Source organism: Falco rusticolus, chromosome 1 (genome assembly GCF_015220075.1).
Source record: "Falco rusticolus isolate bFalRus1 chromosome 1, bFalRus1.pri, whole genome shotgun sequence".
Lineage (NCBI taxonomy): Eukaryota > Metazoa > Chordata > Aves > Falconiformes > Falconidae > Falco > Falco rusticolus.
Window position 1 is genome coordinate 42,138,223 of NC_051187.1, and position 27,996 is coordinate 42,166,218.

The 27,996-nt window shown below is 38.3% G+C and overlaps 1 protein-coding gene across 14 annotated transcripts in view; it reads right to left on the reverse strand.

Annotated features, from left to right (window-relative positions):
* EP400 (E1A binding protein p400) overlaps window positions 1-27,996 on the reverse strand; it is a 50,061-nt gene that overhangs the window by 11,555 nt on the left and 10,510 nt on the right. For 7 of the 14 annotated variants that reach the window (XM_037376666.1, XM_037376656.1, XM_037376647.1 and 4 more), the window contains 36 exons: window positions 27,589-27,968; window positions 27,044-27,346; window positions 26,079-26,264; window positions 24,344-24,484; window positions 24,159-24,237; window positions 23,824-23,876; window positions 22,652-22,709; window positions 21,893-21,982; window positions 20,585-20,692; window positions 19,640-19,833; window positions 19,270-19,447; window positions 18,581-18,717; window positions 18,034-18,203; window positions 17,389-17,563; window positions 16,845-16,981; window positions 16,021-16,207; window positions 14,884-15,050; window positions 13,573-13,727; window positions 12,815-13,051; window positions 11,566-11,730; window positions 10,558-10,725; window positions 8,463-8,554; window positions 7,385-7,683; window positions 6,456-6,658; window positions 6,185-6,354; window positions 5,773-5,969; window positions 5,160-5,271; window positions 4,310-4,453; window positions 3,853-4,011; window positions 3,516-3,599; window positions 2,791-2,922; window positions 2,631-2,675; window positions 2,368-2,521; window positions 1,682-1,923; window positions 950-1,123; window positions 658-705 (listed from right to left, as the gene is read on the reverse strand). In XM_037376666.1, the coding sequence (XP_037232563.1) occupies window positions 658-705; window positions 950-1,123; window positions 1,682-1,923; window positions 2,368-2,521; window positions 2,631-2,675; window positions 2,791-2,922; window positions 3,516-3,599; window positions 3,853-4,011; window positions 4,310-4,453; window positions 5,160-5,271; window positions 5,773-5,969; window positions 6,185-6,354; window positions 6,456-6,658; window positions 7,385-7,683; window positions 8,463-8,554; window positions 10,558-10,725; window positions 11,566-11,730; window positions 12,815-13,051; window positions 13,573-13,727; window positions 14,884-15,050; window positions 16,021-16,207; window positions 16,845-16,981; window positions 17,389-17,563; window positions 18,034-18,203; window positions 18,581-18,717; window positions 19,270-19,447; window positions 19,640-19,833; window positions 20,585-20,692; window positions 21,893-21,982; window positions 22,652-22,709; window positions 23,824-23,876; window positions 24,159-24,237; window positions 24,344-24,484; window positions 26,079-26,264; window positions 27,044-27,346; window positions 27,589-27,968 (5,723 nt within the window). The remainder of the gene's footprint in view (window positions 1-657; window positions 706-949; window positions 1,124-1,681; window positions 1,924-2,367; window positions 2,522-2,630; window positions 2,676-2,790; window positions 2,923-3,515; window positions 3,600-3,852; window positions 4,012-4,309; window positions 4,454-5,159; window positions 5,272-5,772; window positions 5,970-6,184; window positions 6,355-6,455; window positions 6,659-7,384; window positions 7,684-8,462; window positions 8,555-10,557; window positions 10,726-11,565; window positions 11,731-12,814; window positions 13,052-13,572; window positions 13,728-14,883; window positions 15,051-16,020; window positions 16,208-16,844; window positions 16,982-17,388; window positions 17,564-18,033; window positions 18,204-18,580; window positions 18,718-19,269; window positions 19,448-19,639; window positions 19,834-20,584; window positions 20,693-21,892; window positions 21,983-22,651; window positions 22,710-23,823; window positions 23,877-24,158; window positions 24,238-24,343; window positions 24,485-26,078; window positions 26,265-27,043; window positions 27,347-27,588; window positions 27,969-27,996) is intronic. The other 7 variants (XM_037376704.1, XM_037376697.1, XM_037376687.1 and 4 more) reach the window with 4 other exon arrangements.

Here is a 27,996-nt window from a genome sequence, read left to right on the forward strand (position 1 = left end):
CATAATAAAATAAAACCATCACTGCACTGCTCTCCCAACAAAGCTATGTTAACATTCAGCACACCATGCCATTCTAACATTTGGCTTCTCCTAAGCAGAAACTGCCAGTCAGGGACAAACCTGCTTATTAGTCAGAGAATGGGACTACAGTCGGAAGTTCTAGATTGTCTAATCAGTTCTGCCATTAAATTGCTGTGTGGTTTGGAAGAAGTTGTTTATAATCATGGAATTTATTTTTGTTTCTGTAGCATACTATCATCCACATTTACTAAAAGGTGCTTCAAGCATTAAATTCACTATATATTTGTAATCCACTTAGACTCTAGCATGAAGTACATTCTTAAAGATCTTAAGTACCATCATAACAATCAAGATAAGTTACATGGTTGTTGTTAGGTGGAAAAATACCCACTACAGTTTAAGTGAAATCACAAACTTTGTGCATGACTTAAAATTTATCTATCAAATCCAAAAGCTGAAGTCTGGTGTCAATCCACTGTATCAACAAAGAAAGGAAAAATAAATTTGGAATTTTAATTAATGTTTCAGAACTCAAGTAACACTCGACATGGATCTCATATGAATTATCTGCCCACCTCCATTGCTGCTAAATACCACAGTGTCTAGATTTGATTTTGAAAGAATACCAATGCACACCTTATAAATACTTTTTGTCTTCTTTTTAGGATTAGCTTCGTACATTAGCTGTAAAATAAGAAGGAAAGTTAGATGATCTTTTGTGGAAGATTTCGTTCAGGTGCTTTTTCTTTTCACAGAAATCACATAAAATAAGTGGAAATCCTGATGAGGATAATTTTATAATCTTTTAAAAGTTATTTATTTACACTGTTGAAACATTTAACAAAAATCAAGTGTTTACAGAGATAAGGAAAAAAAACTCTACAAACTTAAGGTAAAAAAAAAGACGCATCATTCTATGTCAACTCACCTTTCCTTCTTCCCTTGGAATAATGACATTTTCATATCTGTTTCGGCATTGTTTTGGTGAGCGATAGACTCTGCTGCATGAATTAACAACATCACTAACAAGGTCCCAATTGGGAGTGTGTGCTGGCGATACAACAGCAAGATTTAAAGGAAGCTCCAGCAGCTGCTTCACTGCCTACAAAAGATAAAAGTACAAAAGCTTCAGATGACAAATCATTGCAATCTTCCAAACCTACCCTTATCTGCATGTGTCCACACACTGTTACTACAATGATACAGATAGCTTTGGGCTCAGGCTATGGGTTCACCTATGCTGACAGAGAATAAATGAGCATAAAATGCCATTACGCAGACTGACAGGCACAAAAACACTTGGAGATTGGTGAAAGAGGAACAGAGAGCTGCCATTCCACTACTGCTCTCTTCTCACAGGTGGGGAGAGCCTTAGCTGCGTTATCCACTGTCCAGCCAGCACAGCTAATCTGAGACACAACAGTAAGTGATCTCTACAACAAAAATGGGACTTAATTGTGCCTTTTGTAGTTTAACCTTTAATTTACCCTTAGAGGAGCACAAAGATAGGCAATCTGTTCTGAGTTATGTCAGCAAATGCCAAACTAGCCATTAAGAATTAGAAATAACCCTGAAGAGAGAGAAGTGCAGAAAAAGCCATTTCTGAAATTAGAAGCAAAAACACAATAAATCACAGCAGAAAGCGCAGGGATCATCTGACCTGCAGAAGTGCCCAGTCTTCACTTATCAACCACTCTGGATTATCCTGTCCAGCTTCAGCAGCTGGTTTGACAAGGGTTGGCAAAGGCTTTGCGAACTGTGTTTGTTGTTTTAACAAGATGTTTTTCTTTTGCTCTTTGCCCTCTCGGCGCATTTTCAACATTCCCGGAGTTGCTCTATCGAAAAGTGAACGAGGTGGAATAACTGCCTCTCCATGACGTTGCTTTTTCTTCCTACCTGCAGCTAAGACAAAAGAAAAAACACATTTTTTGGTAAAATTTTGGTAAAAGTTACTCCCATTCTTTGATTCCTCTGCTACTTACAGACACAAAATGCTCCTACTTGTGTACAGCGTATTCCCCACTGCCTCTTAAAAGCGTACTGTTGGTAACTCAACACAGCCTAGTATAAAGTAAGATCAGCCTTGTCCTAACTCATATAACAGAATGGCTGTTTTCTAAAGTTGTCCTTTCAAAAACACCCGTATATCTAAATAGAAAGACACACTGTAAGAACGGGGGCTTCCAGCGGTTGTATTGCTTCAAGACAGCAGTGAAACAGATTTTTCATCTCTTCAAACCTGCAAATTTGATCTTTACTGGACGAGACATGCAGGAAGTATGAAAAAAACAACTGATTTTTTCAGCTCAGCAATAAATCTCAGGACAGTTCTGAACAAACGCTTACCAGATGGATCGGTTTTGTGTCGTTTACGCTCCTTCCTGACATACACTGGAGGCAACTTTGATTCTGGAATAGGGGTGGTATCATACATCAGGCACATAACAGAATCTATGTAGATATCATTGTCATCCTGAGGGGGAGTGGGAGGAGTCCAAAGCTGCACAGAACAAAGTTTGTAGTTACTGCAGTTATCAACTTTCTACAGATTTTATGTTTAAAAAAAAAAAAAGTGCCTCTTTAGGCCATGTGGTGTTACTTTTACTTACTGGCATTATTTCAGTTTGTCCATCTGGGCCTTCATAGACATACTCCTACAGAGCAATAAGAGAATACAATTCAAATGATCCAACTGAACTCTGAAGGAAAAGATATTCTCAGAATATTGTAATGTATCTATTAAGAAAAACAATACTAATCAGAAATTACTTTGTTGTATGCATCCTCCCGAGTGTAGGTTAGAAGTTCCTCTTCATCCTCCCAAAGCATTTTTTGCTCTTTTTCCTTTAACTCCTTCATGTGCTGGACTTCCCATGCTTTCTTTGCAGTTTTCAATTCCATCTAGATGAAAGTCAAACTCCTTATAAACTTTATGCAATAACAGACACTGGATTAGAAGTTATCGATCTGTATTTTTATGGACAAACTCCTTGAACTTCGACATTTTCAGGCACAGAAATCTTACAACAATTTCTTAACAGACACTTTCACAATCATTTAGAACAGATTTTTTGGTCTCTGTTGAGGCTCTTTAAACCCTCAAATTAAAGCAAGCTCAGAATTTCAGTCAAACAATCCAGACAGCCAGAACACAGCTCCTTTACCCAAATAAGCAGGCTCACTGAAATGAAAGAATTTTTTTCCCCAGCTAACGATGGAGTACAACAAATATTTGCTGAGCTGTGCTGAAGAATGTCACTCCCATTTTATAGAAACAAAATTAAGAACTGACATCTGCTTAAACCAAGAGAATCCCAAAATAATAAGCTCTCTGTAAGGCATTCCGGTGTTCATAAAGTAGAGCAAGAGAAGATCACAGAAGTACCTATGATATATACCACGTCATTGGAAAAAACTTCCACTTCACACTGAAAATATAACCCTGCTTGTACATACTGTGACAGAACATGGAAAAGAAAGATGTGTTGTTTTACCTCATTCAATCGTGGCTCATTCTCATCAACTGAAACGTAGAAGAGCTCTAAATAATTCAAAGCATACTTCTCAATTGGAGTAAGCTGAGAAAACGTATCAAGGGAAAAAAAAGTTAATATTGAGGATAATAAAAGAAAACTGAAGGGGAGTGTATCAAAGTCCTCCTTAAAAATAAACACCCTAACATCTTAAGTCAGCAGGAGATCTGACATCCATTTAATTGGAGTATGAATCCCATAGACAAAAAGTTGTTCTAAGGCCAGACTGCAAAGAAATTGAACTATATTTGAACTAAATATTAATTTTTAGCTAAATGTTCATGGAAAGTCATGGTACCTGATCCACAACAGCAACTAGTTCCTGCAGCTGCGAAGGCTCTTCATTGTATTTTGTCTCACAGAGCTCCGAGATTAAAGGTTCCATGCTTGACTCGGATCCTATTTCTTGTATGCAATCATTTGACTCCTCATCCTCTTGTTCAATACTGTTGAGAGCCTTTCAGAAAGACATATTTTAAAAATAATGAAGACTTCAAAAGTATTGAAAGAAACCACATCAGAAGTTCACTGAAATCCCACACAAATTTCTGGCATAAGTCTCTGCTGAGGCAAGAGAAAGAGCTCCCAGAAAGCATATAACAAATCTCTGGGCTTTGGAAAGTTTTGTTACATGGAAAATAACATAAAACTACCACAAAGAGACTGACAGAATTTACCCAAATAAAAAAAGATAAGGCAGCTGTTTAATACTAATGTTGCACAGTCGTATCTTTAAGGCACGCATTAATAATTACCTCTATGAATGGTCTTGCAACTTTAGGTGAAATATTTTCTGCTGGAGATGGCTCTTGAGAAAGTACTACAAATTCTTCCGCTTTCACTCTAAATCCAGAATCCTCCATAGGAGAATGAACCTCAAATAACTCCTGAATTGTTTGCTTGGTAAGTAAAAGGAAAAAAAACAAATAATTACATTCAGCTTTCAGGATCATTCTATTGTTTTATTTAACTTTGAATTAGCTCAGGTTCAAGTGACCTTATAAACTATGGACTGACTAAAGAAGAAATAAACCTCTATCTGTCATTTCTGGAAAATTCTCCATTTTCTCTTCTGAACTTTCTGTTCTACTCTGTAGCCCTACAAGAAAGTGTTGAAAGTTCATTTATAGGGAAGTCAGAAATAGAAAGTCTCATCCTGCACCACCATACTGGGAGCTCCAGAAGGGAACGGACTAGCTTCATCACTGCAGTCGCTGTCTGGTGCATCTTCAGAAGAGCAACTGAGCGCCTAACTCATTAAATACCAAAACTTTATATTTCATGCTTTTGAAGTTGTTGAAACCTTCATCCTTAGAAGCTTTACAGAATTTTGCAGCAAGGTGCAAGAAATCAGAATATATTAAGTCACTTAGGTGATGCCTGTGCATCACTATGCAGATAACAGAACAAAAGCAGATGAAAAGCCTTTGAGAGAATGTGGCCCTAACACCTAGAGTTCAAGCAATCATGAAATTTAATATACCTACCTACCAATTCTAGCCCAAACAGATGGCTGCTGAACAGTTATTAAACTCTCCAACACAAATGCTTAAATTTATTAAACATTGCAATACAGGTATTTCAACATTTTGAATATTAACTTACTTGTGTTAAAAAGGCCATTGAATAGTCATTTCCCTGAGCAGCTACTTCTCTGATCAAGTCCTTTGTGCCATTTTTCAAAAGCTTCTCTTCCACAGAATTACCACTGACAAGCCTAAACAAAAAAAAAGAAAAAAAAAGAGAAAAGTAATAGAAATCTGATAAGTCATTTCCAAAACAGCTTTCAGAAACAAAAAAGGAAATTGCCCTTAGAAAGTAACAATGAACTCTTAAAATGTGGTGGTTTCTGGGGGGTTTTTTTAGTTCTGGTACAGGCCCAGAACACAACACATACTGCTACCACCTCTACTTACAAGCTTTCTTTTAACAATTAGTATAACTTAGAAATAAAATAAAATAGAAAAAAAAATCAAAAAACATCTCACTTAAAAAAACCCCATGTAAACTAACATAAAAAACCCCATGCAGGTATAATTCATTCATTACATCTGGTGTTAAGACAGAATACATTTTCATATGATAACCTGGCACCTTTTTATTGAAGTGAGATGAAGTTTTCAGCAGTTTCCACTTTATTTCAGATCATAGAGTAGCACCTTCTGGATTAACCTTACATTAAAGCATGTTAAAGAGCAGTTGGATCTGTAACCATCACCTGTATATATGGATATCTTTACATCTCCCAATTCTGTCACACCATTCCTGAGCTTTTGCATCCATCACTGGGTTTAGATCGTTGTCGTAGAACACAACAGTGTCTGCCTCAACAAGACTGACTCCAGTGGAACGACTGTGAGAGGAAAGGATGGCACAGAAGATGCGCTTGTCTCTGTTGAAAATTTTCATCAGCTCCTACAAAAACAAATCAGCAAGGAGTAAATAAACCACACACCAAGATAAAAATACCAAACCAAATTCACTACAGCCTAACAAAAACCAGACAAAAACAAGTTAGGTGTGTCAAAACAAGTAAGGAACAAGGCAAATTTCCTTCCCCTGCTGTAGCGCATAAAAGCCTGAGCAGCACATATTGCTGTACCAGTGGACAACTGTTAGGGCAGACTTACCTGCCGTTGTTCATGGTTAGCATATTCATCAATCCTCACAAATGTGAGGAAATGGAAATTCAGGAACAATTCCAGTATGTCCAACATCAGAATCATCTGTGACAAAATCAGCACACGGCGCCCTTCAGATTTCAACTTCTGAAGCAAGACAGCAAGAGCTTCTAATTTTCCTATATTTCAAAGACAAAAACCAATAATGTTTTTATACAGAAATCCCATTCCTGTGCAGCAGGAAATTACTGAAGTATTATCCCCAAATGTCCTCCTTTACCTGAGTCATACTGCACCAGCCGGAGGTCAGGGAACTGCAGCAAGTGAGGAGTTGTAATCTGTTGCAACTGATGCAAGTGCGGAGCTGCCTTCTGCCTAAGACTGTGCTTAAGGAGTTTCAGTCTGTGACTATATGAGGGGGGAGGATTTGCCACATACAAACATGGAGGAGCAGCAACTGCAGCTGGCAACACGAAGAGAGCCCTGTGAAAAGCATCAAAACAAGGGAATACCAGTTTAAAAAGTTACACACAAAATTATCATCTGCAGCAATAATTTTAAGCCTGACAACCTTCACACTATTACCCAACTACTTTAACAAAGTGACACAGTAAACACTGCACGCCTTCAAAGTGTTAATATTCTCTATCTCCCTTTGCTTTTTGGGGTTTTTTTTGTCTGCTTTGATGATAGCTTCTGTTAAGGTTTTTGCACTGTGACCACTGTATTCAGTCACTGGAGCTCAAACACAAGAAAACACCCATCATACCAAACTTAGTAAAAGCAACTCAAAAAAGTTCGAGTTCTTCCAGTTGCATTTCATGTTTCCAGAATACTGCAGTTATTGCTCTGCACAAAGTCCACTAAACATCAGGTTTAACCAAACTACCTTTTGCCTATATCTCTGTGTCTTATTAGTTGGGTCCAAAAGGTATAAATCAGAAGTAAATCCAAAGCATAACAATGTAAGCTGAAGTATGGTCAGCTGATTTTGGGCTTGAAATATTAGGAATGAGCACTGAAAACTCTTATTAAGAAGATCCTAAAAGAAACAGAAGTGACTGTTACTTTTTATGTTCATACTGCACATCATTTACTGCTAAATAAATCAGTCTGAATCTAACAAGCTCGTGAACAGAAGCTTTTTTGAAAAGGAGTGTTTAAAAATAACTAAATGTGGCAAAGACTTACAAGGCAGTCACACGTTACCTGTTAACAACATCCTTCAGAGATTCTTGTTGCTGAACCAAAGTCAGGATCATTTCTTGCAAGGGGTTACTTGGGCCTCCAGAGGCACTTGAAGAAAGGCAACAGTTCACAAAGCCAGCCCACCTCCAACTGTTGATTTCATGGGAAGACGGCTGAGAGGGCCTCCTTCCACCAGCCAAAGAACAAACACTCAGCAAGTCTCTGCCATACATCGGGGCCCGTGAACAACGGCGCTCATTGCCAGAAAATATTCTGTCCAGGCGCTCCTTCAAAAGCCGGCTCTTTTCTTCGTATGTTTCCTTCACCAAGAAAAGTTAAACAAAACATTTGCTGCTCATCACAATCACTTAGAAATCTGAGTTTCTTTATAATGAAGCTATCGGGATCAGAGTACTGTGTGCTTTATAGCACCGACATCCTAGATTATAGCAACTACTTAGACAAATCACAAAAGGTGTAAATTTCAGATAAAATTTGAACACTATACCTAAATTCAATTCATATTAAAGAGTCAATTCTATCTTGGTTTAGTGTCTTCTTCCTTTTTTAAAAGTATATTTTCATAGTTTTGGAAATAAAAATAAATCATTCATATCTGAGACCTTTCAATCAATATTGACAAGGTGCAGGTTCTTGCACAGTTTAACATATACTTGATGTTTCCCTATGCTTTATAGGTTGCTTGAGTTGTCTTATCTAAAAATTTGTTAAGATTATAAATCTACTAAAACTTGCCCAACTGCCTTTGTGTTCAAAACACAGAAAATCTTATGATTCTGTTATTTATGCATTACTACATAACTACAATATATTACGGTTACAAGAACCTGCTGCTACCCACAGCACAAGCAAGCTGTTAGCTCTTATATACAACAGAATTTATTTTAAACTACGGATTACAGATGAAAATACATCGGATCTGTCTAAACACTAACAAAATTTGGGGGGTTTACCTACTCTGTAATCATCTCAGTTCCTAATTTATGCCAGCTTTGTAAATTATAACTTCCAACTATTACACGGATTTAGTATCAATCCTAAAAAGTTGTGTTTCCGTAAGAAAATAAAAATTAAGTACCTGCGATTGTCCAAGTGTAGGTGCTGGTTTTAATGCTGATCCCATGTCACCAGATGACAAATTAGTAACTGCAGTTCTACCTGGAATACAAACTGAGGATAAACCTTGTGTTTACATATTTATTCTTCTGAAGACTGGTTTCATTTATTATTTTCAGTAAGTAGACATTTCATAGCTGTAACACATCATAATTGCAGACAAATTTTTAGTCTAAATGTCCACTTAGTATTGCAAATCTGTACTTTGTTACACAACATACATCTGACATTTACACTAACATTTTCACAAAAATCCAAGATAAACCAATGGAATTTTACTTTTACTTTGCACAAAGACCTGCTGCATTCAAAATGTCATGTATAGGGCAATAGGTATTAACATTTAGAAACTGCACTCTAAATCAGGAAAAGATTGTTCTAATTTGTCTTAAACAAATAATTTAAGATTTTTCAGAAGACACATGAATTCAGTGTATCTACAAACTGATGAAACTGTATGATGGAATCTCACAGAAGCATTCTTGCGAATTCAACCACTCACAGATGTTTTCCCAGACAGCTAACTAAACTGTAAGAACATTACACTCAAGTAAACTAATCGAAAAAACAGTAATACCATTCACGTACTAGCAGCCTAACTGTGCAGCAGTCACTCTCTTGACAGGATATATAGGTTCCTACCCCAGCCAGAATGCATCGCTCAGCAGCACTGATTATTTGTTCTAGAAAAGTAGCACAACCCTCCACTAGTCACTGAAACCGTACTTGGAGGCAAGTCAATGCACCCCCGAAGAACTGCATTCAAGTTATCCAGCAGGTGCCAGCCCTTACATTAAGAATAATAGACTCCAAGGGGTACAGACGTTTAAGCTTTGCCTTTCTGCATTCTAATTATAAACAAGCTCATACAGACAGCCACCATAAATCCAATTACACTACACAGCTATGCAAGAGCCCAGCAATTAGTTTACAATCACGCAAAGCAATGGAATTTATTTGGCATTTTATCCAAAATTCAGAAAGCCAAAATAAGTATTTTCAATATGCTTTACATCTTCCTCCAAAGATGAACAGCAAAAATAATAGTTTTCTTTTATCAATTGGAAACAGTACTTCAGTTATTATTGCTTTTAATGGAGCTCTCTTTTTACCATCATGAGATTAGTAAGATGCATGAGGTTTTGTAGAAATCTTACATCTATTTTCATCCTGAACTGTGGCCATATCAGGAGCACCTGAATGTAATCAGAGCTGGAGGGTGAAACATTTGAGCCACAGATCTTCCAAACTATGACAGAAATCCTTTACCTCTCAAGAACCAGGAGGCTGTTGAAGCTCCCTCTCCCCTTTTTATGATGAGATGTTTACTCTTCAGAAAGTCAAAATAGGAACTTCAAGGGCACATTAATACATCAAAAAGGAGCAGTAAATAGTCTGTTTTGAGGGAATGGTTTATATCCAGAGAAAAGTATAGCAGATGGCTATTTCCACAGAATGAATTCCTAGCATTGCATTTATCATCATTTAACAATCTGCTGTTCTGTTGTAAATGCATCCTAGACAGCAATTTCTGTATTGGTTTTTGATCAACATCTTGATTGTGGTTGTAAGCAAGGAACTGATCACATTTGCAGCAAGGCACCAAAAGCCTAGGCAGTACTTGCAGAAGGAAAGGGAAAAGTACTTGATTAGACAGAGAAGTAAAGAAAATTAGATAAGAGCAAAATCAATGTGGAAAAATGGAGAAAACTGTGGGACATTCTGTCAGTATAAGAAATAATCTCCCCGATCTTTCCTGTCAAAAAATAACAAAGTATTTCAAGCTCACTTCTTCCCACAAAAATCTGACCTAAGACCCAACTGGTAAAAAAATTCTATACATTGAATTCAGTTTCAAGCTCTCCCAAGTTTGTACTAAAAAATTATCTAAAATTCCAGTACACCTCATGCACAAATCAGAAGGATTTGCCTCATAGTTTTCCTCCTGCTGAACTCACCTTACAGAATTAAAGTCTACAACAATTTGGAGTTACATACCAGTTATTTTAGTAATTGAATGTTTAGATAGAGACAATTCTTCAGGCTAGAAAACCTACCTTGCTGCGTGACTGCTGTGGAAGTGGGGACACCTGCTTGATGCTGGTTTCCTAAAGCATTCAGAGCGTTCTGAACAGTTCCTGCTTGGGAAACCGTCTGCATGACTACTGGGCCCTGAGGTCTCAAATACTGCTGACCAGGTGCTGATACAATCTGAAGAACACTTCCTGCAAGGGAAGTTTTTAAAAAATGAAGTTGGACAGAGCAGGAAAGAATAACTAGTATTCTCTAGCAAAAGATACTACTGTTACAAACTGATCATTATGGTGTCAAACTGTGTTAAATTTTCCCAGACAAGTTCGTTAACGTCAATCTGATTTAAAGTTCCCTAATATCTGGCAGGAGGGAAACACCCAAGTCTTCACAGTTACAGAGGTATTTCACATTGTAAAGTTATCATTCTAAATCCAGGTATTTTATACGGAATTCAGATGAAGCCAAACCAAAAAAGTCCTCACTTAGCATTCCCTCTATTTTGTCACGATTTCCACGTCCTCCTGAATTTGGCAACACACACACCACCAGCAAGGGACATTTGGGGGCAAAACATACTGTCAGTAGAGTATTCAGGTCAGGGTAATACCTGAGCCAAAATTCAGAGGTACACCAATCCTGAAGTTTTATTTACACCATTTCAGAACAAACAAAAAACATCCTCAGTTTTGTCTGTTTCTGCCTATCAGGGAGTGCATCTGAAATACTGCCTCACCTTACTTTAGCTGTATTGTACATATGTGAAAACAAATGTGAAAAAAATGTGAAAAAAAGTAATAAAATCTTGAAACACAATACAGAAAAAGAAAGTAACCATGTCTTTCATTTGATAGGTATTTATATTTCAAAACAGAGCTACCTTATTACCCCTGTCTCACACTGAGAACAGGTAGAACAGAACAGCACGAGCAGTGGGGATGGAGAAACCTCCTTCACGTATAACAACACGGAACACGCTGCCCATATCAAAACATGAGCACTCTTAAATAACAGAAAACTCCCTTAACAAGTACCTTGTAACTGCAAGGGCTGCCCCGCAGTGAGCTGGCGAAGTTGACTATGTGATAAAGTGAACTTGTTCCCTTGGAACTGCAGTGTTACAGGGGTCTCTGGCTGAGTGATCCTGCCTTGTGCTCCTGCTATAGAAGCCAGCTGAGCTATTTTTACTACCTCACCACCTGTTAAGGAGGGAAACAGGCATTAAAAAAAAAAAAACAAAAAAACACACACAACAAAGTGGGAGGCAGGTTGTTCAATATTCACAATTCTAAGTTTTGGTTAGTACACTGGTGCTGAAGCGCCTTCCATGCATAATTACACTTAGTGCATCAAAAGTGTCATACAGAAGTTAAGCAGGTATTGCTTTCTGTATTTGTTGGACAAACTGGAAAAAAGCTGATTGTTTAAAGGTTAAGAACATCAACATTTTAGAAGTTACCACTTTCATTAGCAAAAAAGTTAAGAGCTACCTGAAAACTCATGTGACACTTTGTAACAGAACGAGTATAGACATCAAAGTGATTCTCACTGCCTTTTCAAGAGCAGGAAGGAAGGTTTAAGGAAGAGGCAAAAATGTTCACACCTGTGGCACTGTAAATACATGTTTGAAATGGCCTGAAATTTGCTGATGAGACATGATTTATATTCAGTGATCTGCACTTAGACAAACCAAAAAGCTTTAAAGTGGCAAGGACCAAGCTTTTTGTAATTTAAATGTAGAAAGGTTAGAGGCATTTAGGCATTACGCTTTAGGATATTGAGAAAATATCGGTGTGAAAATTTAGCTTTTGTAAAGGCAGTACGTTACCCCAGAGATAAAATTAATACATCAATGCTCAGTACTCTATACACATGCTAATAGGCAGTGCACATACAACCTTGAAGCAAAGCCTCATCGCTTTTCTCTGCCTAACAGTTGCGACACTCCTCTCTGCGAGAGAGGCCTTTAGCAGATGGATTAGTGTTTAACATGAAAGGAATAATTAGGACAGAGCTAAAACATTTGGTCTGAAGGAAGTCTTGCCAGCAGAAGAAACATGCAGAAACAGGAGATTAAGTTGACACCGCTAATGTATGTCCACAGCAATTCTATTGTTTCTTATCCAATTTTCGATTTTCCTTGGTCATAAACAACGTACTGAGCAAGGCTAATCAGAAGAGTGAAAAAAAAACAACGATTCTGTACACATTTTAGGGTGCCTAGTAACTTAACCTCGTTGTAGTACAAAGGTGGGAGAAACCTTGAAAGGGGAGGCCACTTACTAGGCAACCGTGCCTGGGCCTGGGAGGTGAGTACCAGCCTCTGAGGCAGCACACTCTGTTGGACGGGGTGCGGGGGGGCCTGCGGCTGGGCCTGGCCCAGCGGCTGCGCCTGCGCGGGCGTCTGGCCCCGCGGTTTCACAGGGTGGGCTGTGCTAGTTGCTGTGGTGAAGGTCGCTGCGGGCTGGTGTCTTGGAGCACTGGTGGAAGCCTGAGTTGTCTGAAACTGTGCTGCTGCGGCTGCAATCAATAAGGGTTGTTTGTGCAAGCTGTTAGAGGTTTTAACTCCACTCTTTTAAACAACCTGCATTAAAAAGAAACCTTCCAACAGGATATTAAAACAGCTACAGGAACAGTTTGTCCTTACAGACTGGGATTTTTAGCCACGCCTCTTACTCCACCCTACTTTACAGCATTACAGATTTGGAAAGCATCGATAAAAGGTTAAATAAATACACAATAGGACCGTACATCCCTGTCTTTGACAGAACATTACCCGCGATCGAGGTTTAAATACCAACTGTGCCATATTTACTCCGCAAGCTAACACTTAGGTTACATAAAGCTTAGTTTTGCATTATACCAGCAGATCATACTGTAGAAACTAGCCGGGCAATTTACTGGCAATTAGTCTGTTGGTATTTTTAAGCCATTAGTATTCTAGACGATTAAGCTGGAGGGAAAAGGAGTTCTATTAACAGGCTGGCTGTTATCCGCCTACACAGAGGTTCGGGTAACCAGCCTAGCACCAGCTCCCTTACCTTGACTGGAAGACACCGTAGATATGGGTGATCTTCCTCGGACCTGTCCCTGCTGAGTCACTGTCGCTGTGGTCACCGTGCGCTGTACTTGAGTGCTTGGGAAAACTACAGTCCTGCCCTCAGGTTTCTGACCGTACTGAACAGGTTGAAACAACCTGAAAAGAATATGAAAAGTTAAAGCCTACAGGAAGATAGCAGTTTTAGCCTTTAAAAATAATTTCTATCACCAGAGGAAAGTATAAACCAATCACATCAGATGCTAATCTTTCTATCGCAAATGGCTGAAGCTGCCAAGACCCATCACTTCAGCACAGTTCATGCATAGACATGCTACAAAGCCTGTGGTGACGCAGGTTGAGGCGGACTGAAAACACACTATGTGTGCGTGGCTGGGTTCGGGCAAAATGACAAAATGGCCTTTATTGTTTATACAAATTACTTATATATCTTAGACAGTACAGGTGTCAGACCCTGGTATGTTTTTGTGTCCTTCTTGCTTGCTATTTGCCGTAGCTGTAGGTGCCCGTACACTGCAGTTCTAAGTTCCGGTTCTTCACATCCTGTTCACATACCTGACATGTTTGTGGCTGTCTTAAAGGTACACGGCTAAGTCTTTGAAGTCAACTAACTCGTCTGCAAACCCATTGCAGACCCCAACAAAAGCTGTTTTGCTAAGTCCAAGAAAGAAGAAAGCTTCCATTGCTGTGCATCCAGTTTATGCAGGATGCACCAAAATGACAGCAAACAGCTTAAAGAGTCTAGCCCAGTATCTGGAAAAAGAATGGGACGCTCCTATCATTTTCAGAGAGCCATCAACATGCCAGCAGGTCATCAAGCAGCTCCTCTGCACCAGAAAAAACATTTCACGTTACTCTGAAATCACTATTTCACTAGGAGATAAATGCTCTTAAAAGATTTACTGCTATAAAACTTCCTATGTCCCTTATAACACTGCAAGTCCAGTTTACTCTTGAAGAATCATCTCCATGTTCATTTTGCAAAACAACGACACTCATTTGCCATAAACAAGGACCCCAAGAATAAAATTCATCTGCTGGTGAAATAAAAACTATGGGAAATTATTAAAAAAAAAACCTGAAGTGGAATTGTACACCTTAAAAAAACTATTAAAATAGATTCCCTATTTTCAAGGGTAAACAAGAAAGCAACAGAATAATAAAATACAAAGTCAAGCCTGAGGTTTTCTGTGAATCACATTACCAAAGATGCAGACAGAACTCTGTACACATAACAACAAAGCTATATATTCCTCCTGCACTTCTGTCTTAAAAGGAGGGTAGTTGTACATACCTGCTTGGTTTGAGTTTCACTGGGTTGGGCCTAGCCGGTGGCGGAGGGGAGCTGTAGATTTCTTCAATCAACTTTCTAGTAACCTTTTGTTTTGGCAACATTTGTGCTTCATAATGAGTCATTTTGTTTTCCATTCCAATGAGATCAAAGAGAGACAGGTCTGATTCCTAGGAACATTGTAAAATCAGGTTTATTTTATGTGATGACCCAAACAGTTAAGTCCTCTCTATGTTCTATACTGAATTCACTTTCTATATTTTGCTTTTCAACTTGAAATAAGTGCCAGAAGTTTAAAAAGTAAACTATTAATTATTAGCCAAAACTGTCTAGAAACTTTGGAAATATATCTTAAACCGATAGTCTCATTTTAAGCATCAGCAACAAAGAAAAGGACTTGAAATCATTAGCCAGTTATAGAATTCAAAGCAAGGCACATCTAACAATTCATCATACACCACAATTGCCAAAGAATTAAGTAGAACTCTTAGGTGTTTGTTGATTATCAAGCTCAAATGCCAAACAATAAAGGCTTGCATATAATTTAGAAGTAGAAAAATATGAAGGATACCAATAATAACCAAAAAGATCATCTTGCCCACTCCATTATTCATACTTCTCTCTACTGCAATTATTTCCTATGATTACCTCAAAATGGGGATTACTTCTTTAGTGGTAACACAAATAGCAGTATTCAAATGGAGTGACAGAAGCATACTGACTTAAGTCATTGAATCAGCATTTACTCTTATGTGAAAAAGAGGAAGTTTTGCTCTCCTTTAGGTACTGAAAGCAGAAAGAAAATTACTGAATGCCATAAATAAGCACTGCACTACCCAGAGTGGTTTCAGTGTTGCAAGACTCCTGCAAACAGAAGTACAATGAAATCAAAGCTCGTTTCTCTTTGACCAAGTAGTTAACGAAAAATTACTGATTACAAGCCACTTGAAAAGCTCAAACTACTATTACAAAAAAAGAGATGCAGCAAGTACGCACCTGGTAGGCACAGTTATGGAATAGTGAATTCCTTCTATTTATAAACTCCAGGTACACTTACAATGTGTATAAGAAAACAATATTAAGTACTGACATTCTACAAGGGCAGTAAGAGAGGAAAAAAAAGTTGACTTTTCTACCCACCTTCCAAATATCCCTTTCTAGGGCACTCAGTACCAGAGATGCAGTTCTGTATTCCAGTGTTTCTGATACGTAAGAGGTACTTGAAAGCCGGGGGTTTATCAGATCAGGGTGATTACAAATCCGTTGCAGCTGCATCAGGACATGCAGAACACTGATGAAGTGTCCACTTTTGAGGGCTTCTTGTGTTCTACCAAATAATTTATACAGAAATACATTGATTTAAGTACAGCTTTTATGGAGATGTCCCTAAATAAGCAGGGTGAGAACATGCAATGTAGTATGTCTTGCAAAAGTCTTAAAACAAGCTTTGATTTTACCTGGGTCTTTCTAGAGCATTTTAAGTAACACTGTACCAAATGTAAATTTGGAAACATGAAACTTAAGGACCAGTACTACCTTACAGTCAAATATGACCTAACCAGGTCCCTATCCTCTACTGGATTCCTTTCTTTTCTGTTCCATCTCTGCATCTATCAATAACCACCCGATATCACAGCACAGGGAAAAGGGTGGGTGTGAGAAGAAACACCCTGGACTTTAAGAAACGAAGAGCCACTCATTAGACAAATTTTAAAACAAAATAGGTGCAAAGCTGACCCTTACAACTTGATTTTTAATTTCCAGAGGTAAATGTATGTTTTTCATTAGGCCCACATCATCACTTGCCAGCAATTTTAGTTTACAACGTAATCATACTCTTTTCACTGGTCATAAAGGAAAAATTCAACAGAACACTAAAACACTTCCAACCATGACAATCATTTATCATCTCGCTTAAGTACCAAAGATAACAGCATTTTTTATTTACTGTTTTAACTCCTTACCCTGGTTGTAATATGACATCTTCATACATAGCTTTTTGTCGACTAGAAAGACGACACTTTAGCACATGTTCGTATTTCTTTGTTAGCTGCTTTTCAACATCTCTCTTTGATCTTCGCAAAATAAATGGCTGAATCATCTGAAACATTGCGTAATTGAGGGGGAAAAAATTCTCACTTCAAAGATGCAGTTTACAAGAGGAAGCTAAACCTATTCACACCTAACATATTTGACGTGATAAACCTCATATGCCATATATAATCATACTGCTATGCACACAGTTGTATAGGCATTAATTTGTTCTTTAATTTCTGCATGTTATGCTTCAAAATCTGAGCCTTGTATCATTTTTTAAAAGAAATCCCCATACTATTCTGGTAGCAGAAAGCCTTGCTTTCAGCAGGACTTTCTGTCTGAACTGAATAAAGTATTAAGGAAGGCCAGGAATTTTGAGTTGAACCACATCTTTTCATTTCTTCCCCTTCCCCACCCCCCCAAACAGCTTAACTACTGTAGTAGGACAGATGAGAAAAAAAGACAACATACTCTGTGTAACCTGATGACCAGTTTATGGCAATAATCCTGGTTCTCCTCATTAGCTGCTTTTACTGGAAAATCTAAATAAGGTCTGGAAATTCCCGGAATCAGAAAATGTACCATGGTCCACAACTCCATCAGCGTGTTATGCAGAGGAGTGTCTATCAGAAGCAAACGATGCTGGCTGTCAATAAGAAGAGAAGATTTTTAACCAATACAGCATTTAGCTAGTATCATTATGAAAAGGACACCAATATTCAAACACCATTTACTGTAGTTTTAGGTTTGTCAGATACACAGAAGAAATAAGTCATGCTAATAAAATTAAATCCAGGAAAAATTATCTTTTTAATTCTGAATATACTACCAAACTAGCTTCCTCATTGCAGAGTATCAGAACATACAAGGGGATCTGTCTGGGAGCAGAGTACCAGCAAAGAAGAGTTACAGTGTTATGACAGTGGCAAAAAGATCCAGAACATGTCTCTGAATCCTGATTGTTTCAGCTAAAGGCACCTCTGTACAGGCATGTTGCACAGGAATTTGGGCAGAGCAAATCAAGGTTTTTTAAGAGTTTTCTGTGAAGAAGAAAACGGTGTGACACAAAAAGACAAAACCCCACTGCCAGCAGGAAAACAATTCTCTGCTCCATACCTGCGGAGACTGAAAAGTGCCTCCCAGTGTTTCTCAGTCATGTTCTTTATTTGTTGCATCTCATCTACTACCAAGTATTTCCATCGCATTTTCATAAATGCTGGGTGGCCTTTGAACAGCTGTTTGTAGGAAGTGATGCACACATTGAAGCTGTTGGGTTCTGCCCATTCCTACAGAAAAGGAGACGATGAGACAGAAAAGCTAAGGCAGAACTCTCAAGTATCTTACAACCAGCTGTTTCTTCACTAAGGACAGAAAGATGCTATGAACAAAAGCATTCTAAAAAACAGTCTTGGACTTGGTCTTCAAACTATAGTCAATTCAGAAAGCAGGTTAAATAGTGCTCATATTGCTCAATACCAAGGAGCTACAAAAATACCTTTGAAAATCTAGAATCATTAGGTGTGAATCTCTTTGTAAACCAACTCGTAGCATTAAAAAGCCCTAATACCCCATCAGGGTGTAAGGAACATACAGGTAAGTTAAAGGTCTTGCCATCTAAAATGCTAAATACAACAGTGTAAGAGTTGCAAAATACAGTCATTACCTGTCTTTTTGCCCTAAGTTCCCTTTGGCTGCCAAAGTAGAGCAGTATTTTCAACCCCGGGCACCAGCGTTTCAATTCCAGCTCCCATTTCAGTATGTTACAGCTCCGTACAACAACAAGGTGAGGGCCCCAATTACCTACAGAAGGGGAAACACGGCAGTTAACAGCAGAAAGAGAATCCTGACAATTCATGTGGCTTATGTTCTCCCCTGACTTTTTAAGTGCAGTGCGCTAAATTCATCGTTAGAAGTGAAATCCAGTAACAAGTATTTTAATGACTAATCTATTATTATTTTTCAGAACTCAAGTACCCTTTGTGCACCTACTACCTATTTTTCTCTCAATTACATCAACTGCTTGAATAAGAGATACTACCTCCACAACAAGCTTTGCCTTACTTATAATCTTAAACCATCCTCAGTACAACAATACTATTGTTAACACCTGAGATGATATACAAAACATACTTGTCCAATTGTTCGCATATACTCCTCAAATTTACCTATCTGTGGCCATATGGTCACTAAACAATTTGTAAGGCTTTTTTATACTAATAAACTACGCTTCAGAAAAGTTTTGTCACCTAGAAAAAAAAATGTTGAGGAGAAAAACATGTGACCTTAGGCTACAATTAACAAAGATAATGCTGGACCGGTACCTGTCTAAAAATGTTAGGCAAATGAATTTACCTTCATTACAAGCCAAGTGGGCAAAAAAGGCGATAATTTGTACTGTTTTTCCAAGCCCAGCCTCATCTGCCAGAATGCCGTTTAGATTCTTCCTGTACAGCTTTGCCAGCCAGTCCAGCCCAATCTTCTGATACTCTCTGAGAGGCCCATATAGAAGCGATGGAGTATTGTATTTTACCTGTAATATGAATGATTTGATACCTTTTTTCTGAGTTAATTTCATGGAGCATGTCATAAAGCATAACCGTTCTATAGTTCAATAACTAGAAAACATTTATTGCAATCTGTTGCTAAAATCTGTGAAATTGTGAAAAAAGCATTATTTATGTAAAAGTAAGCACACACAGTAGCAGAAAATAGGGAGTCTTACCGCTGTTGTTATCCTAGAGCTGCCTTTAGGTAACAGCATTTCTGCTGCGGCAGCAACTTCTGCTATGTCTCGCATATGCTTCTTTGGAGGACTTGACCTGTCTATACCCTTGTACTGGTCAATGCTGAGAAGGGAGTCTATCAGGACCACTTCTTTCTGAGGACTTTCCCTATCAGAGATATGGTCTTCCATTTCTACGAGAGAAAAATTACACTGGCATTTAAAATAAATGTAAGTGGCAGTTACACAAAGGAACTGTGATACCTAGAATCCAGACAGGGGTCTAAAAGGCGGCAGCTAACTTTTCTAAAAACAGTTCTATGGTTTTCAGGCTAGTCAAGCTAAAATGACAATAGCTTAAGCTCAGGATCACATACATGTTCTGGACATTCACACTAGCTAGGTTATCATGACCATTATCTTTTCAGAACTTCTAGGGAGGTCCTCCCATACTACTCAAAACCTATTTTCAAATATGTAATTCTGTCATCACATTAGTACAGCACAGATGGCAACTGTGTAATAATAGCTAGCTATGAAGTGTGCTGTTTAATTCAGTGCAGAGAGGCTCTTCTATGGCTATTTGTTCCTAAGAATCTCACACATTGACTTTTAAGACAGACAAACACTACCTTCTTTTCATAAACTGAGAAATGGGGGGGAAAAAACAACTTCACAGACCATTAAACAAACATATTTAGTAATAACAGGAATAAATCTAATTTTTTCTCATGATCATTCCACTTAGTGAGAAAGCCACTGTACTTTGTATTCATTCTTGTATACCACATTCTTCTTCACTTAAAAAATAAAACACATTTTAAATGTGATTCATTCAATATTTGTTTTACCTTAGTATAAAATGTCTTTTAACAGAGACCTGAAGAGTCAATCAACTTCTCCTTGTAAGTCAACACAACTTCTTCTAAACAAAAAGTAATTTACCTTCCTCACTGCTATCCTCCTCACTGTCAGGCTTCGGCTGGGGCCAGTAAAAATTTTCTGCAAAGGCACCTTCATACATCTTTAGCAAATCTTCCAGAGGCAATTCAGCTGAAGGTCATTAAAGGATATAAGTTTAAAAATATCAAAACTTCTATCAATAAATCTATCAATAAATACCATTGTTTTTAATCTCATTACATTCTTCACAACTGTATAAAGCCAGTTCACCTTTCAGAAGTTAATTAAGAGGTAATTATTAGGTGGATGATGGCAATATTAATTTAATAAATAATAAACCTTGAGACTACAGAGAACACTTGGCATTACATCAAGCAGTCTGCTCACCCAGCTCGATTTTTACTATATTTCAAACCCACAGTAAACCACTTGTTGGGGAGGTAGGGGCATCAAACCCAGCCAAACGGAAAACAATTCCCAGCTGGAAAACAATTCAAGACTTCAAAGTTTCAGAACTGAGCTGTACCTCAACCCCACTAAACAGTTTCTCCGTGATGCCTTGTCTGATCTGTTGAAGCAGGAATGTGCATGCTGGCGGTGGCCAGTCCATCAGGAAACATCCTCATTAGGAACCTGGCTGACTGGCCAAGAGTTATAATCCCTCCAACTGGCCAGCTGGCTGCAGCAGCTAAGCTGCCAAACAGACCAAACACGCAGATTTGGAAACTGCATATTAATTGCCTGGAAGTCTTGGCTTAATGGGACACTTGCCTCTCAAAATCAGCAAGGTTTTTACCACAAGTGAAGTGATTCCTGTGGGACACTTTGCGTACATCAATCTCAGCATAGCAGTTATTGTTATGTAGCTAATGCAAGCAAGCTGCTAGCCAGAGCGTTGTCCCTTCAAGTATTTACACACCACCACCACCCAAGATGATCACTTCAGGGCCCATTCAGACCTATCAGGTGGGTCACAAACACTTGTGAGATACTCCAGACAGCTGATGATAAAATGCCCATGTCCAATCTGATACACTTCTGTTCTTAACTGTTTATCATGCACTCCTAGAGCTTAGGTTCAGAGTCTTTCGGTATGAGGTTTTAAAGAAATGCAGTGCTTCAGTAGAAAAAGCCACCCTGTGTGGTCACTAGTTAAGTATGCAGACCACTTTATGAAGTACAGATGCACATCATCATCCCATAAACAAACAGAAAAATTAGGGATTACACATGAATGAATGTCTGAATGCATCCAGTTTCTTGTCTATAACCCTATTTACAACCACAGTAACTGCTGTGTGTTTCCACCTGTTGTTTCAGAGCCCACCACGAAGAAGAATACACACCTACCTTCTTTGGCTAGATTAGATAATTCAGTTTGATGGTTTATGTTTCCTTCTTTAGCTTCTTGTTCTTCAATTGTTTCTTCTTCATCTTCAACTAAAATAAAAACAAATGCTAATCTTGGCACTCAAATCACACAATAATTCAGGACATCTGTAATTATATACTTCTGAAGCATACCAGCACAAAATATTTTCAGTTAGCAGCGTTCAAAAAGAATGAGATGTGTATGGAAAAACTACAGTTAGAATATAAAAGATAAAGTGAAAAGGAGAGAAGGACTTCTGCCTCAGGACAGAAGGCAGTCTTGAACTGTTAAGTGTTAGTTGGCAACTGCCACCAGAGACAGGTTATTCTGTAGCTTCAAACAGGGGACTTCCTTTGTCAGAAGCACAACAGATGTGATCACAAGAAAGGAACTAAAGTAGATGGGTTATTCAGTTTGAAATCCTCAAAAGAAGTTTAAGACCACTAGTAAGGTTTGAGGAATGAAAGAATGAGGACAGAAAGAATTTAAATCCACCAACAATGATGCCAGTGTTTTTTCAGGGAAAATTGTATTTCCAAATTTACACTGAAGCTCTGTTAAGGAAAATTTACTGTCTAATTGAGTACCTAATCTCTCTAAGAAATGGATGAAGGTTGGTATTTGGTTTGTGAAAAGCACTGCATCCATACAGTAACAGACTGAAAGCCTGTGGTTTCAGGGTTTCAATATACAACTTATGTACTATGCTATAGATGCACAGTTTTGAAGTGACTTACCTTCCTCATCAGTCAAAGATGTGCTTGCCTTTCTTTTCCTTCCAGTTGATGAACAACCCTAGCATTAAATAATTAAAATATTTAAAATCATAGAAAAAAAAGTTAGGGAGGGGTTTCGATTATTTTTTTAAAGAAAGTAAAAAGTGCCTTGCAATTACAACAGCATTTGCTAACAGAAATTTAACACCTATTAGCATTTTCCTGGTCATGGAAAAAAAGATACTCTGCTTCTGCACTGCAGGCAGCGTGCAAGCAGCCACTTCAGGTGTTTGTGGTTGGGATCACTCAGGTCCAGCTGTGGCACAGAGCCATAGCACTCCTTCCCTTAAAAACACTACTGAGGTACAAAGCTTTTTACCCAGGTTGCAATCAAGGACTAAATGTTCCCTAGTCAATAAAAAAGGGATATGGCAGTGTTCACTCTCAGCTGTCCAGCATACTCGGCAGCATGGTTTAGCCTGTGCAAGTTAACACTCGCAGACAGCGCTAGGCTGCAGTCTGCCTGGTGAGACACGCTGAAGCTTGGCTCTAACAGGAAATTCAGATGCAGGCGTTCTGCCTGGTGAAAGGGCAGCATTTCGGCACATGTGCATCAGCTGTGACATGCCAGATGGCTCAGGGTCTCAAGAACAATCCCTCGCCCATTTTTTTCCAGTTGCTTAGATGTAGCCAAGGATGTCCTAGCACACATTTCGTCTAGGGCAAAAGATAGTTCATTCAGTTTGATCGATTCTGTGATATACACCTACATCTCTCACAAGATAAATCACTGTTGAACAGCTGAAAACATGTTTTCAAGCCCCACAGAGTTTACCCCTGGTTACAGTAGACCAAACTCTTGCCCAAAACAAAGTCTGGCAATTAATTTGTACATTTTTTTGGTCTTGCAATCTTAGAATAAGTGATTCAAACCCACTGAGTAAGCATGAATTCTTCCTTTAAAAAACACGTATCAACTGCAATCCCCTTCCCCATTAAAAGTTGTGCTTTGTAACCAGAAAAAATGGTATTTGTGCTTATGACTATATGGTAAATTGACAGTAACTAGACAGATATCTGCTTATCACCATTGTATACGTAAGGAAAATATTTCTCATTTATCAAAACTTTTTCACGCAGGTAGTCATATTTAAAATAATTTTATGAGTTTTTTAAGAAACAGGAGGACCTACCATTTCACTTTCTTTTTCCAATAAAAGGTCTTCTGCAGGTTTTGTATCCTTACCTGGAAAATTATTATACTTGATGTATGCATTAGTCACTTAGCAACTTTATGTTTCTTACGTGAAGTTTTAAATGCATTCAACATAAACCACAGGAATATTAACAAAATCTAGCAGAAAACCAAAAAAACCACCCTGTAACTCATAGTTCAGGTCTGTTTACAACCTATTATTAGCATCTCGCAATTCTATCACCAACAAGATTAAACTTCACTCAGTGAAGTTATGTAAAACAACAGCATCAGAATTCATACTGGATTTCCTATGAAATTGAATATAATTACCTTTCCTTGAAATTCTCTTTAAATTCAAAGCTTTTTTCCTTTTCTCTTGAAATTCTATTTGCAGTTTGATTTCAACAACCTGAAATGTAAATCAAGTCTAATAAAGCACTTACATTTTATAAATAAATTCTGAAGATGAGAAAAACAGTATGACTTGCACAAATATTAGTAATTCAGCTTTTTACCTGTTCAATGTTAGACCAGAAGTATTCTATTTCTCTAGCAATTGATGCAGCAATTCGCCTTAATTTGTTTTGTTCTTCCCTTTTAGCTCGCTCTTCATTAAGTTTCTTTTCTTCATGATAACGAGCCACAGTTCTTACCATCTAAAATACCACGAGAGAATACCAAATTCAGTTACCTCAAAATACACATCATTGCATATCTTAAGATCATAGTGGTTATCAGCAGCCAGATGTTGACCTTAGGTTTACAACAGGGGTCCTCAAACTACGGCCCGTGGGCTGGATACGGCCCCCCAGGGTCATCAATCTGGCCCCCGGTATTTGCAGAACCCCCCCGGCCCCCCCCACTGGGGGTTGGGGGGGGGGGGAAACCAAGCAGCCACAGATGACTTCCTGCCACTTCATCCGTGCACCGGCCCCCTGGTTAAAAAGTTTGAGGACCCCTGGTTTACACACATAGCACTTACCTCCAATATTTCTATTTCTTATCATGCCAGTAAAACAGACATGAAACTCAAAGGAAAAAAAGAAAATACAAAAAACGTAACTAAGCAATCAAGTAGGAAACTCTTAATTCACTAGTCTCTCACAATACAAAAATTAGGGAAAAAAATCTACTAAAATTAGAAGCAAACACACAAAAGAAAACTTTTTTCAGACAGTACATATGAAGTCATAGAAATCACACCACAAAATGTCAGAGACCAAAGGTAAAATAGTTCCAAAAGCGTACATACATGAGTGAAAGATCAGTCAATGGCTGTTAAAGACTGACTTGATTGCAATCGTTAGCTCAGAAGTTTGGAGTGTACTGCCGGAGGAAGGATCATTTCACATCTGCCCTTCCTGTTTCTCCTACTCTTAAAAACCTACCATTGGCCACAAATGGAGTAAGTGCTTCAAATCCAGATGTAAATTATATTCAAAACACAGATCTTCGTTTTACAAAATGGTACACCTATTTCAGTGCTTTGCTTATAAGGAATAGAGTTCTGAGTTTCCATCATTTCAGAATATAAAATAGAATACAACATGGCAACTTAAACTAATGACCTGCAGGTGCTCTCTTCATTATCCCAAACTGGTCACAAATGTATCAAAGGAAGATGCAACATTGCTGGAACCCATAGAAAACTCTTGCTTATTATAAACAAACAGATTTTAAATATTTCATCTCATACCACCCCATTTTTCATTCCATCACTGCCTTAATTATTCCCACTGTTCTGCTCTCCTCCCCTATGGAAAGAGTTCTCTACCGTGTTTCCACTGCTGTCCTTAGAACTCCAGGTTTCTCCATCTTTTGCCGAGATTAAGAAAGAAGAATTAGACAGATGATCACATCCAATGGAAGTTTTTTTACAAAATTCTGTATTTACTCTCCATTGAGAGGGAATAACTGATCTGTGAGACAGGCATGACAGCTATACTTTTTAAATATGACACAGTCAACATATTGACTGGGTCCCCTAAACAAGCTATTTGATTTCCAGAGGAATAAAATCCACAAAAGTCAAAACTGTTATTTGCATCCACAATTCATACAATTACCTAGTTCATTTCAAATACTACAATATTCAAAGCTGACAGCATGACTTCTCATTTAAGTTAAAAATCAGTGCCTTATATACCCATCACTTCTATCTGTGGAAAAAGATTGTTTAAATAGCTTTGCTACCAAGCTGAGTGATACCAAGACTGATTGCTCTGAGTTCAAAAAATCTTTTCCAAATACCTTCTTAGCAGTTGCCATCTTCCACTTTCTCTCTTGGGCAAAATCAGTTGCCATCCACTGCATTTCTTCCAGCAAATAATCCCAGTGAGATTTTGATCTTGGAGCCTCCTGGAGTTTAGGCAGTCGCCTCAGGGACCATAAACCTTCCTTTCTCAGTTCTGCTATTCGCTGATGTATTTGATTTTCCTTAAAAATAAGTATGTACAGTTACAAGAAAGCTGCGGAATGCACATAAAATAGTAGCTAAACAGAAAAATAATAATTGCTCACACTTCATAAAAATAAATGATAGCAAACAAAAGGTGTAACACCATGACACATGCATAACAAGTATCAAACCTGAACACTGCATTAATGAAAAAATTACTGGACTAAATTAAACTTATACATAAAGAGAATCCTAGTACTTCCATCTGTATTACAAGACATACTTTGTTAAGTAACAGGACAAAAAAGGTTCACTGAGCACCACAAAAAACAAGTTACAAGACATATGCAAACTGTAATCAAATGATCCTTTTTTTTTTTTTTATAAATTAAAATTGCAGATGTATTTATCCACGGAACATAAATACATCTTCATTAATAATACTGCTTAATTTTATTGGGAAAAAACTAGTTCTTTACGATGTTTCTGTTAAATAAGCAAAACACCTCCAGTTAGCCATAAAAAATAACGTTGCAGTCACCTCGAATGAACAGATAGAATCAACAGAACGAACACAAGAACAGTATGAAGACCAGGAAGTCTTCTTCAACTCCCCTGAATGCCCACAAAAGCAAATCTCAGTATGTAAAGCAGACTAAAAAAACCCACCGAACACACCCCACACAAACACACAAAAAAAAAAAAAAAAAAGCGCGCCCAATTTCACAACTCAAACACATCGCACATATTAACTGTTACCTGTGTATTAACTATTCTTAAGTTCTGGGGAAAACAAAACAAAACAAAATAATCTTACCAGCTTTACTTGCTCAGCAAGCTTGTCTTGAGAATTGTCCTGTGGTAACACTGCAGCATTCTGAGCTGGACTTTGTGTTTTAGGTGCTGCCGCTACAGCTAAGCCTGGGGGTTTTGATGCAATAGGAGACAGGGACTTGTTAGTTGCTGGAGAGGTCCTGTTTGTTTGTACTGGATATGCAGAAGGTGGTGTTGTGCCTGAGATAGTTGCTGGCGCAACAGATGAGGTAGGTGGTAGCGTATTTGCCGTAAGACGCTGAGAAGGCTGAGCAGGATCTGCAGATGGTCGTGTCAGAGTTACAGTCTGCCCAAGAAACACATTCGTTAGCAACGAGTCTAGAATTCAGTGCTGTCTTCGTCTACACTACAGCAGAACATAATGCAGACTTAATAAAAATTGTACATCTGCATTTTTATAAGGAAAGGATTTAAGTGTCCAGTGGAATTAAAAAAAAGAACATTTTTCATGTATTTTCAGAAAGATAGTATTCTTAGATTTTACTGGGCACTGAAACAAATATTTTCACCTTAATAAAGTACACATACCTGTTGCTGTATTGTAGCCTGTGGCTGTGATGCTTGGTTTGACGTCTGTCCTTGCACATGGATTGCTGGTGGCACCTGCTGTTGAAGCGGTGCTGGAAGTGGAGCAGAAGTCAGGGGTACACTTTGAGGCTGGATCTTCACCTGAATCTGAGGCTGAGCTGGAGATTCCACTATCTGTGGCTGCTGCTGCGAAAGCTGCAGTGCAGCTGGGAGAGACGTCATGGGGACATTTGCAGGTTGCAGTCTCCCAGGCAGCTGTGGCGGAGGTGTATGCAGACTCGCTGCGTTCTGCACAGGAGGGCCTTTAGATGGGTCATATTGTTGTTGACTCTGTTTCTGCCCAGTCAGCTGTACGGTTTGAGGAGTGGGAGGCATTCCACCTATAAAGCAAGAGCAAACACAGCACAG